At 34.5% G+C, this 17,489-nt stretch overlaps 1 protein-coding gene across 6 annotated transcripts in view; it reads left to right on the top strand.

Moving 5' to 3' along the window:
* The window catches only part of LOC125679180 (uncharacterized), a 31,570-nt gene that overhangs the window by 8,405 nt on the left and 5,676 nt on the right, over positions 1-17,489 (top strand). For all 6 annotated transcript variants that reach the window (XM_048918163.2, XM_048918164.2, XM_048918165.2 and 3 more), the window contains exons 2-5: positions 6,862-6,983; positions 7,201-7,290; positions 8,658-8,796; positions 8,942-9,014. In XM_048918163.2, the coding sequence (XP_048774120.2) occupies positions 6,909-6,983; positions 7,201-7,290; positions 8,658-8,796; positions 8,942-9,014 (377 nt within the window). In that variant the 5' untranslated portion in view covers positions 6,862-6,908. The remainder of the gene's footprint in view (positions 1-6,861; positions 6,984-7,200; positions 7,291-8,657; positions 8,797-8,941; positions 9,015-17,489) is intronic.

Genomic DNA, 17,489 nt, shown 5'->3' with positions numbered 1-17,489 from the left:
ACTGAGCCAGAAAAGCTGAGATTTATATGAAAGCTTCCTGATATAAAGCAAATTCTAAATTGTTAAAATCATGGCCCCAGGGGGTCGGATGGGGCCACAATAGGGGGTCAAAGTTTTACATACAAATATATAGGGAAAATCTTTAAAAATCTTCTTCTCAAGAACCACTGAGCCAGAAAAGCTGAGATTTATATGAAAGCTTCCTGATATAATGCAGATTCTGAATTGTTAAAATCATGGCCCCCGGGGGTCGGATGGGGCCACAATAGGGGATCAAAGTTTTACATACAAATATATAGGGAAAATCTTTAAAAATCTTCTTCTCAAGAACCACTGAGCCAGAAAAGCTGAGATTTATATGAAAGCTTCCTTATATAATGCAAATTCTAAATTGTTAAAATCATGGCCCCCGGGGGTCGGATGGGGCCACAATAGGGGGTCAAAGTTTTACATACAAATATATAGGGAAAATCTTTAAAAATCTTCTTCTCAAGAACCACTGAGCCAGAAAAGCTGAGATTTATATGAAAGCTTCCTGATATAATGCAGATTCTGAATTGTTAAAATCATGGCCCCCGGGGGTCGGATGGGGCCACAATAGGGGATCAAAGTTTTACATACAAATATATAGGGAAAATCTTTAAAAATCTTTTTCTCAAGAACCACTGAGCCAGAAAAGCTGAGATTTATATGAAAGCTTCCTGATATAATGCATATTCTAAATTGTTAAAATCATGGCCCCCGGGGGTCGGATGGGGCCACAATAAGGGGTCAAAGTTTTACATACAAATATATAGGAAAAATCTTTAAAAATCTTTTCCCCAAGAACCACTGAGCCAGAAAAGCTGAGATTTATATGAAAGCTTCCTTATATAATGCAAATTCTAAATTGTTAAAATCATGGCCCCCGGGGGTCGGATGGGGCCACAATAGGGGGTCAAAGTTTTACATACAAATATATAGGGAAAATCTTTAAAAATCTTCTTCTCAAGAACCACTGAGCCAGAAAAGCTGAGATTTATATGAAAGCTTCCTGATATAATGCAGATTCTGAATTGTTAAAATCATGGCCCCCGGGGGTCGGATGGGGCCACAATAGGGGATCAAAGTTTTACATACAAATATATAGGGAAAATCTTTAAAAATCTTTTTCTCAAGAACCACTGAGCCAGAAAAGCTGAGATTTATATGAAAGCTTCCTTATATAATGCAAATTCTAAATTGTTAAAATCATGGCCCCCGGGGGTCGGATGGGGCCACAATAGGGGGTCAAAGTTTTACATACAAATATATTGGGAAAATCTTTAAAAATCTTCTTCTCAAGAACCACTGAGCCAGAAAAGCTGAGATTTATATGAAAGCTTCCTGATATAATGCAGATTCTGAATTGTTAAAATCATGGCCCCCGGGGGTCGGATGGGGCCACAATAGGGGGTCAAAGTTTTACATACAAATATATAGGGAAAATCTTTAAAAATCTTTTTCTCAAGAACCACTGAGCCAGAAAAGCTGAGATTTATATGAAAGCTTCCTGATATAATGCATATTCTAAATTGTTAAAATCATGGCCCCCGGGGGTCGGATGGGGCCACAATAAGGGGTCAAAGTTTTACATACAAATATATAGGAAAAATCTTTAAAAATCTTTTCCCCAAGAACCACTGAGCCAGAAAAGCTGAGATTTATATGAAAGCTTCCTTATATAATGCAAATTCTAAATTGTTAAAATCATGGCCCCCGGGGGTCGGATGGGGCCACAATAGGGGGTCAAAGTTTTACATACAAATATATAGGGAAAATCTTTAAAAATCTTCTTCTCAAGAACCACTGAGCCAGAAAAGCTGAGATTTATATGAAAGCTTCCTGATATAATGCAGATTCTGAATTGTTAAAATCATGGCCCCCGGGGGTCGGATGGGGCCACAATAGGGGATCAAAGTTTTACATACAAATATATAGGGAAAATCTTTAAAAATCTTTTTCTCAAGAACCACTGAGCCAGAAAAGCTGAGATTTATATGAAAGCTTCCTGATATAATGCATATTCTAAATTGTTAAAATCATGGCCCCCGGGGGTCGGATGGGGCCACAATAAGGGGTCAAAGTTTTACATACAAATATATAGGAAAAATCTTTAAAAATCTTTTCCCCAAGAACCACTGAGCCAGAAAAGCTGAGATTTATATGAAAGCTTCCTGATATAGTACAGATTCTAACTTGTTAAAATCATGGTCCCAGGGATCGGATGGGGCCACAATAGGGGGGTCAAAGTTTGTTTGTTTTTTCGGGGTTTTTTTTTTGTTTTGTTTTTTATATAGTGCAGATTCAAGTTTGTTAAAATCATGGACCCGGGGATTGGATGGGGCCTCAAGGGGGGCATCAAAGTTTTACATACAAATTTATAGGAAAAATCTTTTAAAATCTTCTTCTCAAGAACCACTGAGCCAGAAAAGCTGAGGTTTATATGAAAGCTTCCTGATATAGTGTAGATTATAAATTGTTAAGATCATGGCCCCCGGGGGTCGGATGGGGCCACAATAGGGGATCAAAGTTTTACATACAAATATATAGGGAAAATCTTTAAAAATCTTCTTCCCAAGAACCACTGAGCCAGAAAAGCTGAGATTTATATGAAAGCTTCCTTATATGATGCAAATTCTAAATTGTTAAAATCATGGCCCCCGGGGGTCGGATGGGGCCACAATAGGGGGTCAAAGTTTTACATACAAATATATAGGGAAAATCTTTAAAAATCTTCTTCCCAAGAACCACTGAGCCAGAAAAGCTGAGATTTATATGAAAGCTTCCTGATATAATGCAGATTCTGAATTGTTAAAATCATGGCCCCCGGGGGTCGGATGGGGCCACAATAGGGGATCAAAGTTTTACATACAAATATATAGGGAAAATCTTTAAAAATCTTCTTCTCAAGAACCACTGAGCCAGAAAAGCTGAGATTTATATGAAAGCTTCCTGATATAATGCAGATTCTAAATTGTTAAAATCATGGCCCCCGGGGGTCGGATGGGGCCACAATAGGGGATCAAGTTTTACATACAAATATATAGGGAAAATCTTTAAAAATCTTCTTCTCAAGAACCACTGAGCCAGAAAAGCTGAGATTTATATGAAAGCTTCCTGATATAGTACAGATTCTAACTTGTTAAAATCATGGTCCCAGGGATCGGATGGGGCCACAATAGGGGGGTCAAAGTTTGTTTGTTTTTTCGGTTTTTTTTTTTGTTTTGTTTTTTATATAGTGCAGATTCAAGTTTGTTAAAATCATGGACCCGGGGATTGGATGGGGCCTCAAGGGGGGCATCAAAGTTTTACATACAAATTTATAGGAAAAATCTTTTAAAATCTTCTTCTCAAGAACCACTGAGCCAGAAAAGCTGAGGTTTATATGAAAGCTTCCTGATATAGTGTAGATTATAAATTGTTAAGATCATGGCCCCCGGGGGTCGGATGGGGCCACAATAGGGGATCAAAGTTTTACATACAAATATATAGGGAAAATCTTTAAAAATCTTCTTCCCAAGAACCACTGAGCCAGAAAAGCTGAGATTTATATGAAAGCTTCCTTATATAATGCAAATTCTAAATTGTTAAAATCATGGCCCCCGGGGGGTCGGATGGGGCCACAATAGGGGATCAAAGTTTTACATACAAATATATAGGGAAAATCTTTAAAAATCTTCTTCTCAAGAACCACTGAGCCAGAAAAGCTGAGATTTATATGAAAGCTTCCTTATATAATGCAAATTCTAAATTGATAAAATCATGGCCCCCGGGGGTCGGATGGGGCCACAATAGGGGGTCAAAGTTTTACATACAAATATATAGGGAAAATCTTTAAAAATCTTCTTCCCAAGAACCACTGAGCCAGAAAAGCTGAGATTTATATGAAAGCTTCCTGATATAATGCAGATTCTGAATTGTTAAAATCATGGCCCCCGGGGGTCGGATGGGGCCACAATAGGGGATCAAAGTTTTACATACAAATATATAGGGAAAATCTTTAAAAATCTTTTTCTCAAGAACCACTGAGCCAGAAAAGCTGAGATTTATATGAAAGCTTCCTTATATAATGCAAATTCTAAATTGTTAAAATCATGGCCCCCGGGGGTCGGATGGGGCCACAATAAGGGGTCAAAGTTTTACATACAAATATATAGGAAAAATCTTTAAAAATCTTTTCCCCAAGAACCACTGAGCCAGAAAAGCTGAGATTTATATGAAAGCTTCCTGATATAGTACAGATTCTAACTTGTTAAAATCATGGTCCCAGGGATCGGATGGGGCCACAATAGGGGGGTCAAAGTTTGTTTGTTTTTTCGGGGTTTTTTTTGTTTTGTTTTTTATATAGTGCAGATTCAAGTTTGTTAAAATCATGGACCCGGGGATTGGATGGGGCCTCAAGGGGGGCATCAAAGTTTTACATACAAATTTATAGGAAAAATCTTTTAAAATCTTCTTCTCAAGAACCACTGAGCCAGAAAAGCTGAGGTTTATATGAAAGCTTCCTGATATAGTGTAGATTATAAATTGTTAAGATCATGGCCCCCGGGGGTCGGATGGGGCCACAATAGGGGATCAAAGTTTTACATACAAATATATAGGGAAAATCTTTAAAAATCTTTTTCCTAAGAACCACTAAGCCAGGAAAGCTGAGATTTATATGAAAGCTTCCTGATATAGTACAGATTCTAAATTGTTAAAATCATGGCCCCCGGGGATCGGATGGCGCCATAATAGGGGGTCAAAGTTTTGTTTTTTTTTGTTTGTTTGTTTGTTTTTTGGTTTTTTTTTATATAGTGCAGATTCAAGTTTGTTAAAATCATGGGGGATTGGATCGCGCCTCAAGGGGGGCATCAAAGTTTTACATACAAATTTATAGGAAAAATCTTTTAAAATCTTCTTCTCAAGAACCACTAGCTGAGCCAGAAAAGCTGAGGTTTATATGAAAGCTTCCTGATATAGTGCAGATTATAAATTGTTAAGATCATGGACCCCGGGGGTCGGATGGGGCCACAATTGGGGGTCAAAGTTTTATATACAAATATATAGGAAAAATCTTTGAAAAAATTTTCTTCCCAGAACCACTAAGCCAGAAAAGCTGAGATTTATATGAAAGCTTTCTGATATAGTGCAGACTCAGGTTTGTTAAAATCATGCCCCCCTGGGGTAGGATGGGGCCACAATAGGGGATCAAAGTTTTACATACAAATATATAGGAAAAATCTTTAAAAATCTTCTTCTCAAGAACCATTGGGCCAAAGAAGTTCACATTTACATGAAAGCTTTCTGACATAGTGTAGATTCAAGTTTGCAAAAACCATGGCCTCCAGGGGAAGGTTTGGGGCCATAATAGGGACTACGGTTTTACATGCAAATAGATATGGAAAATCTTCTGATATGGACCAAGGTGATTCAGGTGAGCGATGTGGCCCATGGGCCTCTTGTTAGCTTTACTGTTAAAGTGTTTGGGTCCACTTCTGTTATTTTTATGTCAGTGGTGTAATTTACTTGTCAGTGGTCAAACACATTTTGTCATTGGTGTTACATCAACAAATTTTCTTGATCGCAGACAAAGATGGTCATATATCAGTATCAAACTTTTCTTAAAATAAGATTTAAATGAATCTATTTAATCTGTAGTAATATTTTTGTGTCATTTTGTAATAATGCAGGTATCATGTTAAAAAGAGAGGAAGGTTTTTAAAATAGTGTCTCAGATATACCATTTTGTGTCAGTTTAATTATAGAATTACTAAGTTTTTTAAACATCAGACCAAAATCTATCAATTTTAATGCTTTTTTGCAATTATTTATGCCATTTTCAAGTATATGGCATTATTACTTATCCTTTTTTCCCTTAATTATATACTTGTTACACCAATGACAGATTTGTTTTACCTATTCACCTTTGACCCCATTTTTTTGGCAATGGGCACATTTCATGTTTGCAAAATTTAATATGTTTTACCGTAATGTTTGATAAACATGTTATGCTAAACAAAATTGGAATTTAGAGCTATACATTTCTTGACATTTCTAACTCTAAAAAATCTGCGAAATTTGATAATGACCCATATAGTAAATGCAATATGCTTCCCAAAAGACTTAACGATGGTCAATATCATTAGGGTTTTTCGTAAAAAGTCGACTAAAAGATATAAAATTAAGATATTTGAAAAGTAAAGTAGATGCACTGTATGAATAAAAGTAATTCAATTTTCCCGTTTATCTAAATTCGAAATTTTAAATTAAAAAAAACATTAACTTCTTCCCAACTTCACTATTTCAGATGTTAACAGCAAAGACTTGAGATGTCTGAATGAATTTTGATATAATTTAATAACTTTTAAAGTGATGACTTAACAACGATGTTGATTGGTTGAAAAATTCGTTTGATTTCTCTGTCAAAAAGGCCCATCTCTCCGGGGGGAATGCCTATTCTGAGCCCGTTTTTCCGGGGGGAAAGTCTAAGCAGGAAGAAATCCTATGCTACAACACCGGCACTGATGATGATAGATAAAATCAAAATATTCAATTTGATAACGCGCTTCTTTCGATGTCTTCCCAAAAAGCTCTATTATTGGAATTTCTTAAAGATGTCTGTTTTATCACAATCAATTTCAATGGTACTAAAACTTTCTTCCTAGAGAACGTTGATAAATCTTTTAACTGTTTACCAATACCCATCTTCATTCGTCCATTGAGAGAGAATCTAACTGTAACAAACCTATACAGTCATCAATGTCGGATAAGTGCACATAGTATCAATTACGTCTGTAGGAGAGGAAGTGTACATTTGTATTTTCCTCGTACATCACTCAACCTTTCTACTAATTATAGCTGTTCCCAAAAAGACAGATAGATCCGAATTTGGCTTGATAGGAACCATGGCGGATGAAGAGGAAGAGGACGTTCAGGAATTTTCTGTCACAAAATTATCTGGGCAACGAGTGGTGCTGAAGGTACTGTGTCTGCATTTTATACTAACATCCGAAAACAGGACATTAAGATATACATAACTTTTACATATCCATTCATAACGTTTCACGACGTTAATAGAGGAAATATATTAATTTGCAAGATTGGTAAAATAAGAATATACATATATATGTGTTTCCTGTTATATGTCTATCTATAGTGTATATATCCGATATGAACTATGTGCCTTGTACATTTCAGTTTGATGTCAGGAATGACACATTTACATATATCAAAAAGGGAGATGTAAAACATTCTTGCACGATAGAAGAACTGAATGTCACCAATAAGGTAATCCCGCACTCCATGACATCACTCGACATACATTTGATTTGGTTCAATATGGAAACATAGACGGTCAGTTAGCTGTCTACCATTGATTACCTAAATGTCTCAGTCATGAGATATTGTACGAGTGTCATCATTTTAGGTCAATACAGTGGTTTAGCTAATTAGTAAAATAGTGTACATCTCCGATAGCTAAATCATCAGATTGACCTAAAATATCAATCACATAATCAAAACATCGAAAACGTCTACTAGTTCCTACGAAACGATACCTCATTGGTCATCCTTTGTTTACAGTTAGTGTGCAAGACCCATTTGAAAATGATTAGAGACGTGAGTTTTCATTGGTTAAATAAAAACGATAACCAATGGTATCAATTTGAGAATTGGTTCGATGTTAGAAGGCACTTAGGGGTGAATATAACGTTTCGTTGTTTCTTTTTCGATCATACTACGTTTTCAACAGTGAAATACTTTGATTTATCCATTGAATTTTGATATTTTTACCTTTGTTATTTAGACACTGTGAAAATAACAAAAGGGATTAGGTATCATTCGGAACTAGTGAATTGCGTGAACATTCGTTCGAGATATAAGTGATCACATTCATCTTCAATTTTTCCTGTTTAAAAAGTCAAGAAATTGAATTAAAGTCAAATGTATTGATTTTTGTTTCTTTTGCATCTTTCTTTTCTGCGCAATATTGTTTTGAACGCCAAATAATTCCAATGTTATTCATTACAATTGTTTTGATTGGACAAAGATAAATCTAAACGAGAATTTACACATTAATAAATCCAAAAACGCTATGTATACATACGCGCTTGAAAACAAACAACATAGTGCTGGGAAATTGTTCAAATTATTGAAGTTGATGATACAGGGAACGAATTGGAATTATAAGAATCAAACATTCTTTTTGAAGAATTCATCGATGTGTAAACTCTGGACATTTTACTCACAAACTTAACATAAAAGTGCTACGCACTTTTATTCAGTTTGTGAGTAAAATGTCCAGAGTTTACACATCGATAAATTCTTCAAAAAGAATGTTTAATCCTATATTAAAAGACAGCTAAAAGAAAAACGGGGGGAAATGTAATATACAAAAAATTCAATGTTTCATTGTTGCATGCAGAATTAATTTCACTCGTGAAACAGGGTTGATTTTTTCTCTATGTATATTTTCACTCGTGCTTCTTTATAAAAGAAAAATCTGTCTTACTCTATCCAACAACAAATCATTGAGTATCTTCCTTCTATTTTTTATTATGTTAAATCTCAACCAATCAGAGAGCTCGGTATTGTGCAATTAGTATTACATTTATACCCTTTATGTCTTTTTTAATGAACAGAAATTTGAATTGTAGAATGGATTTCAAATAGAAGTTAGGATTGGCGATTTAACGAAAGTTTTGACAGTCGAAAATTATCCTGTGAAAAAAGAAATACTTGATTGCATACAGGCAATTAAAGAGGAACAGGCATCCAAATCGAGTTTTCCCATGCGTAAGTGTAAAAGCAAACGTGTTTCGTTAATGTATGGTTAGTTCCTTTACACATATTCTTTTAAATTCATGTACTGTAGTACGTCAGATCATTGTTTATGTATCATGCATTACCATAATTGTCCATGTCTTCTTTTTCATAACAGAACCGGGATCTAGAATTATAAAGGAAGGCTACTTGATGAAAAAGGGGAACGCTGCATTCGAAAAATGGGCAAGGTACAGTTAGATATCGGGTATTTATATGGTTTTTTACAGCTTTAAGGACAGTTTACATGTGTATGTTAAACTAGTCGTTGTCTCAAAACAAACAACGATTACTGTCACCATCGCCAGTGAAAGCCCGACCTCTGACTTTGGGAATCTTTCTTTCTCATCTAATTTCTGCGATGTTAGACATCCATGAAGTATTTTCCATTCTTGATAATCACCAGTGTGAGACTGACATTACCCATGTGAAATGTTGATGTCGTTACGGGTACTTACGATACATGTAGGCCTATTTACTTTACTTTATATGGTGAACATATGGTGAAGGACAGCAAGCATTTTTCTTCAAATTTCGATTTGATGTATTAAATTCAAATAAGGATTCCTGGATGAAAGCACTAAACTGTGAAGGAATGTGAAGAAAATAATCCTCCATTATTTGTTTGTGTGGGATATAGGGAAATTATACATCGGGAACAAAAATCACTGTCTGCACTCGGCAAGTCTCGTCCTAGATTCGTCCGGTCTTCCAAATCATTTATTAGGACGACTGCAAAATACATTAAAAAACCCACAAAAACAGCCGATATTTAATTCATTGAAATATGTATAAATATAGGTGCATACAGACGGACTATAGTGCATTTCCAGATCGGTAAAGTTGGCTACTAGTAACCAGCTACTAGTAACTGGCTACTTAAAAAGAGAAAAGTTGGCTACTAGTAGCCAGCTACTTGAACCAGGAAAAGTTAGCTACTAGTAGCCAGTTACTAGTAACCAGCTACTAAAAGTATGAAAAGTTAGCTACTCGTAGCCAGCTACTACAAAATATAAAAGTTATAATTACTGATAGCTCGCTACCAGATAAAAGTTAATGAGTTTGAAAATTATTATCTATCAGATTTATTTCTAAAGAGGACGAGGAGTCGTATGAAATTTCATGCTCAATTATCCCCAATTACATAACATTGCAATGCAAAATATGAATAAACTTTTTCAACTGAGTGTTTACTTTAAAAGTGATACGGATTGAATTCAGACCTTCAATCATTTGATATACCATCCATTTTGAGATATCTGCTACTTTTACAATTTGATTCGAGTTACCCTGAAATTTCAACATAAGTGTGAATACCGTAAGAAACTTTATGTTTGACTTTATGTTTGTATTAGATATCTGACGAATTTACGACTATACATATGGCAAGAAGTGATAGATGGTGTTTTGGTACTCCACGAATTTTCAGATATCGCTCTTTAGGAAATCAGTTACTTATACATTTTGATTATCGGTACAATGAAATTTCAAGATCCGTGTGAATACCTTAAGGAACTCCGTGTTTATATCATAAATTTAACTAACTTACAACGATACGTATGGCAAGTAGTGATATTGGGTATCGTGATATGTCATCAATTTTCAGATATCACGCTTAAGGAAGTCAGCTAGTTATACCTTTTGATTCCTGGTAACCTGAAATTTCAAGTTTTTCATAAATATCTTAAAGAACTCCTTGTTTGTATTAGATATCTGACAAATTTACAACTATCCATGTGAAGTGGAAGGATATTAGATATCTTGATATGCCATCAATTTTCAGATATCACCCTTAAGGAAGTCAGCTACTTATACATTTTGATTCCTGGTATCCTGAAATTTCACGTTTTTCATAAATATCTTAAAGAACCCTGTGCTTGTATTAGATATCTGACGAGTTTACAACTATCCATGTGAAGTGGAGTGGTACTAGGTATCTTGATATGCCATCAATTTTCAGATATCACCCTTAAGGAAGTGGGCTACTTATACCTTTTGATTGCAGGTAACCTGAAATTTCAAGTTTTTCATAAATTTCTCAAGGAACTCTGTGTTTGTACTAGAAATCTGACTAATTTACAATTAACCACGTGAAGAAGACTGATATTAGGTGTCTTGATATACCATCAATTTTTAGATATCACGCTTAAGGAAGTCAGCTACTTATACCTTTTGATTGCAGGTAAACTCAAATTTCAAGTTTTTCATAAATATCTTAAAGAACTCTGTATTTGTATTAGATATCTGACTAATTTACAACTATACACGTGAAGAGGTGTGATATTAGGTATCTTCATATGCCAACAATTTTGAGATATCACGCTTAATGAAGTCAGCTACTTGTACATTTTGATTGCAGGTAACCTGAAATTTCAAGTTTTTAGAAAATATTTTAAGGAGCTCCGTGTTTGTTTTAGATATTTGATTAATTTACCAATGCACACATGACAAGATGTGATATTAGGTATTTTGATATGCCATCAATTTTCTAATATCACGTTTAAGGAAGTCAGCTACTTATACCATTTGATTCTAGGTAGACTGAAATTTCAAGTTTTCCGTACATATCTTAAGGAACTCTGCGTTTGTATTAGATATATCACTAATTTACCATCTCACATATGACAAGGAGTGATATTAAGTATCTTATTATGATATCAATTTTCAGATATCACGCTTAAGGAAGTTAGCTACTTAGACCTTTTGATTCCTGGTTACCTGAAATTTCAAACGTTTTGTAGATATCTTTTAAGGAACTGTGTGTTTGTATTAGATATCAGACTAATTATCTACTTTCAACCTGAAGAGGAGTGGTATTAGGTATCTTGAAATGCCATCAATTGTCAGATAGATATGAACTGTCTTGATATGCAATCAATTTTGAGATATCACGTTCGACGAAGTCAGCTACTTATACCTTTTGATTCCAGACATCTTGAAATTTAAAGTGTTTTGTATATAGCTTAAGGAACTGTTAGATATCTGACTGTAAACTACTATCCACGTGAAGAGGTATGATAATAGGTATCAAGATACCTAATATCACTCTTCTTCACGTGGGTGGTTGTAAGTTAGTCAGATATCTAATACAAACGAAGAGATCCTCAAGATATTTACGGAAAACTTCAAATTTCAGGTTACTTAGAATCAAAAAGTATAAGTAGCTAACTTCCTCAAGGGTGATATTTGAAAATTGATGGCATATCAAGATACCTAATACCACTCCACTTCATATGGATAGTTGTAAATTAGTCAGATATCTAATACAAACTCAGAGTTCCTTAAATTATTGTTGAAAACTTGAAATTTCAGGTTACCTGTAATCAAAAGGTATAAGTAGCTGACTTCCTTAAGGGTGATATCTGAAAATTGATGGCATATCAAGATATCTAATACCATTCCACTTTACATGGATAGTTGTAAATTTGTCAGATATCTAATACAAACAAGGAGTTCTTTAAGATATTTATGAAAAACTTGAAATTTCAGGTTACCAGGAATCAAAAGGTATAAGTAGCTGACTTCCTTAAGCGTGATATCTAGAAATTTATGGCATATCAAGATACCTAGTACCACTCCACTTCACATGGATAGTTGTAAACTCGTCAGATATCTAATACAAGCACAGGGTTCTTTAAAATATTTATGAAAAACGTGAAATTTCAGGATACCAGGAATCAAAAGGTATAAGTAGCTGACTTCCTTAAGCGTGATATCTGGAAATTTATGGCATGTCAAGATACCTAATATCACTCTTCTTCACTTTGATAATTGTAAATTCGTCAGATATCTAATACAAACTCAGAGTTCCTTAAAATATTGGTAGAAAACTTGAAATTTCATGTTACCTGCAATCAAAAGGTATAAGTAGCTGACTTCCTTAAGGGTGATATCTGAAAATTGATGGCATATCAAGATACCTAATACCATTCCACTTCACATGGATAGTTATAAATTAGTCAGATATCTAATACAAACAAGGCGTTCTTTAAGATATCTACGGAAAACTCGAAATTTCAGGTTACCAGGAATCAAAAGGTATAAGTAGCTGACTTCGTTAAGTATAATATCCGAAAATTGTTGGCATATCAAGATATCTAATATCACACCACTTCACGTTGGTAGTTGTAAATTAGTCAGATATCTAATACAAATACAGAGTTCCTTAAGATATTTGCGAAAAACTTGAAATTTCAGTTTACCTGCCATCAAAAGGTATATGTAGCTGACTTCCTTAAGAGTGATATCTGAAAAATGATGGCATATCAAGATACCTAGTACCACTCCACTTCACATGGATAGTTGTAAACTAGTCAGATATCTAATACAAGCACAGAGTTCTTTAAGATATTTATGAAAAACTTGAAATTTCAGGCTACCTAGAGTCAAAAGGTATAAGTAGCTGACTTCGTTAAACCTGATATCTGAAAATTGATTGCATATCAAGATACCTAATATCACATCTTGTCATGTGTGCATTGGTAAATTAATCAGATATCTAAAACAAACAAGGAGCTCCTTAAACTATCTTCTAACAACTTTAAATTTGAGTTTACCTGCAATCAAAAGGTATAAGTAGCTGACTTCCTTAAGCGTGATATCTAAAATTTGATGGCATATTAAGATACTAAATATCACTCCACTTCACATGGATAGTTGTAAACTCGTCAGATATCTAAAACAAACACAGAGTTCTTTAAGATATTTATGAAAAACGTGAAATTTCAGGTTACCAGGAATCAAAAGGTATAAGTAGCTGACTTCCTTAAGCGTGATATCTGGAAATTTATGGCATGTCAAGATACCTAATATCATTCTTCTTCACTTTGATAATTGTAAATTCGTCAGATATCTAATACAAACTCAGAGTTCCTTAAAATATTGATATAAAACTTGAAATTTCATGTTACCTGCAATCAAAAGGTATAAGTAGCTGACTTCCTTAAGGGTGATATCTGAAAATTGATGGCATATCAAGATATCTAATACCCTTCCACTTAACATGGATAGTTGTAAATTAGTCAGATATCTAATACAAACAAGGCGTTCTTTAAGATATCTACGGAAAACTTGAAATTTCAGGTTACCAGGAATCAAAAGGTATAAGTAGCTGACTTCGTTAAGTATGATATCCGAAAATTGTTGGCATATCAAGATATCTAATATCACACCACTTCACGTGGGTAGTTGTAAATTAGTCAGATATACAAGTACAGAGTTCCTTAAGATATTTGCGAAAAACTTGAAATTTCAGTTTACCTGCCATCAAAAGGTATATGTAGCTGACTTCCTTAAGCGTGATATCTGAAAAATGATGGCATATCAAGATACCTAGTATCAGATTTTGTCATATGTGCATTGGTAAATTAATCAGATATTTCAAACAAAGACGGAGTTCCTTAATATATTTTCTAAAAACTTTAATTTTCAGGTTACCTGCAATCAAAAGGTATAAGTAGTTGACTTCCTTAAGCGTGGTATCTCAAAATTAATGGCATATCAAGATACCTAGTACCACTCCACTTCACATGGATAGTTGTAAACTCGTCAGATATCTAATACAAGCACAGGGTTCTTTAAGATATTTATGAAAAACGTGAAATTTCAGGATACCAGGAATCAAAAGGTATAAGTAGCTGACTTCCTTAAGCGTGATATCTGGAAATTTATGGCATGTCAAGATACCTAATATCACTCTTCTTCACTTTGATAATTGTAAATTCGTCAGATATCTAATACAAACTCAGAGTTCCTTAAGATATTTGCGAAAAACTTGAAATTTCAGTTTACCTGCCATCAAAAGGTATATGTAGCTGACTTCCTTAAGCGTGATATCTGAAAATTGATGACATATCACGATACCCAATATCACTACTTGCCATACGTATCGTTGTAAGTTAGTTAAATTTATGATATAAACACGGAGTTCCTTAAGGTATTCACACGGATCTTGAAATTTCATTGTACCGATAATCAAAATGTATAAGTAACTGATTTCCTAAAGAGCGATATCTGAAAATTCGTGGAGTACCAAAACACCATCTATCACTTCTTGCCATATGTATAGTCGTAAATTCGTCAGATATCTAATACAAACATAAAGTCAAACATAAAGTTTCTTACGGTATTCACACTTATGTTGAAATTTCAGGGTAACTCGAATCAAATTGTAAAAGTAGCAGATATCTCAAAATGGATGGTATATCAAATGATTGAAGGTCTGAATTCAATCCGTATCACTTTTAAAGTAAACACTCAGTTGAAAAAGTTTATTCATATTTTGCATTGCAATGTTATGTAATTGGGGATAATTGAGCATGAAATTTCATACGACTCCTCGTCCTCTTTAGAAATAAATCTGATAGATAATAATTTTCAAACTCATTAACTTTTATCTGGTAGCGAGCTATCAGTAATTATAACTTTTATATTTTGTAGTAGCTGGCTACGAGTAGCTAACTTTTCATACTTTTAGTAGCTGGCTACTAGTAACTGGCTACTAGTAGCTAACTTTTCCTGGTTCAAGTAGCTGGCTACTAGTAGCCAACTTTTCTCTTTTTAAGTAGCCAGTTACTAGTAGCTGGTTACTAGTAGCCAACTTTACCGATCTTGCATTTCCACACTTTGCCTGACGCAGATGACTGAATTTAGAGAAGTATGGCCTATAGTGACGTAGTTTGCCAGTTCATGGTGATCTGAAATGGTTCTTCACGTACCTGTTATTTGTATACTGTTCTCTCTTATTTGAATATACATGTACTTCATTTTCACTTGTAAAACGCAGTTTGATTGATTCATTTGACTTCAAAATAAACATTCCTTATATCGCTTTTAACTAAGTTCCCATCAAGCCGTGTCATATCAGCGTCCTATGAATCCCGTCGCAATACGGTATGTTTGGATCCTGCTAAAGTAAGATTGCTTCGCGCCATATAAAATCTATATTTTCTTTAGAATTATTCATCACATCAAATGCGTTTTACTAAATTAAATCATAAAGAATGAACTTAATTTTTACTCATTTCGTATGGTATGAAGTAAGTTTGGACAGTTTGCAAACGCTCTTTCATAAACTGCTTCGCTTTTTGGGAGTTGAACTATGTTCAATCTCCCTGGGTCATCACGCACTTTTCTGCGCAGTAATTTGTATTGATTTGTATAGTGGTCGTCAGCGGGGGTTCTGTGTCAGCTGATTTACTCCTAGGTAAATCAACATAAACTTTTATAAACATCCGCCATTAAATAATCCATGTAACTTTTCTGAATTAATCTAATTTTGATATTTGACATGTAAATAAATGCAATGATATTGTATTCAAATCAATTTGAATACAAGATTTCGATCAAATTGATACTGATAGACATAGAAAAATAAAATATAAGGTTGAAAATTGTCGTTTGTAGCACAGCGTCACCTATAAACATTGATAGGGAAACGAACGACAACTGCACACAAGCCCTATTGACACCGTGGCGCGAAATATCGAATATGGTGCGAAACCTCAGAAAATTTACAAGAAATAACTCTACAACATTGTGTATGTGTATATATTTGGTTGTTTTTTTTTAATGTGATATAAAAAATGCTTGATGTTACATGTAGATTGAATTAAAACACGTCATTCCCAGTCAACAACTTTCGATTGGGATCGGAATACGAAATAAAATTTCTTATATCCGGTGGCAAAGTGAAACTGCTTCATGCTTCAAGTTATTGAATTACGTAGTAATTGCACGTTACACATTAGAGAACTGTTCCTTTTAATAAAGAAAGTCACAAAATAGATACAAAATGAGTGTACCTTATCCATTACTGTTACCGAGCTTTCGTCGACTATAATCTCGAAATGGCGTGTTTCGCTGCGCTTGATGATCTGACAGTAAGGTCCACATTTTCTACGTGAGTAGTGTGATATTTGTTTATGAATTTTTTGCGCATACATGGTATGTCTCGGCTAGGAATAATGGAAACTTTCTCACCTATGTATGTAAAGACATATTAATCTCTATTTTTAAAAATGTAGAACACTTTTTATCAAATGACAATGTTTGAAAACGCTTAGAGCCCCGATGTCAGAATTTCCTTTTCCAAGACATCAATATGTCAAATTCATTATCCTTTTTGAATAGTATGTACCATATTTTGTACCAGTTATCCATTTTGAATCCCCTATTACAATGGGATTTTGCTGCACTCTGTAATGTTTGAGTGGATGTCATGAGTGTGTGTCAAACAGAAATTTTAAGAGCATGGGATAAGGTGCTGCCATGTATTACTTCACTATCAAAGTTTAACCCAGTTGCCACAATGTTGAATTTATGCTGCAAAAAGGATTGGAAATTGCTCTGGTCAAAACACATTGTTTGTTTGATTACAGATGAAAGAGACATGAGGATTCTCCCTCACAAACTGAAAAAAAAAAGTTATGGATCTTGTACATGTATAGTTTATTAATCACTATAGATTTCCAGCATCACAAGTCTGATTCCACTATATGCTTTCCATACTGTCAGGTTCATTCACCCCCTGTTTGATCCACAGTATAATATCCCAAATACCTTGGCAATAAATAACATTATTTGACTAGTGTTTCATTTTTAGCGGAGTTGCGATGAAGTCGAACTCGGCTTATGATCTGATGAAGTGCCTTTGGGCGGGCAGGCGG

Source organism: Ostrea edulis, chromosome 2 (genome assembly GCF_947568905.1).
Source record: "Ostrea edulis chromosome 2, xbOstEdul1.1, whole genome shotgun sequence".
NCBI lineage: Eukaryota > Metazoa > Mollusca > Bivalvia > Ostreida > Ostreidae > Ostrea > Ostrea edulis.
The sequence above is the reverse complement of the archived record's forward strand: the minus strand, read 5'-3'. Positions and strand labels throughout refer to the sequence as shown.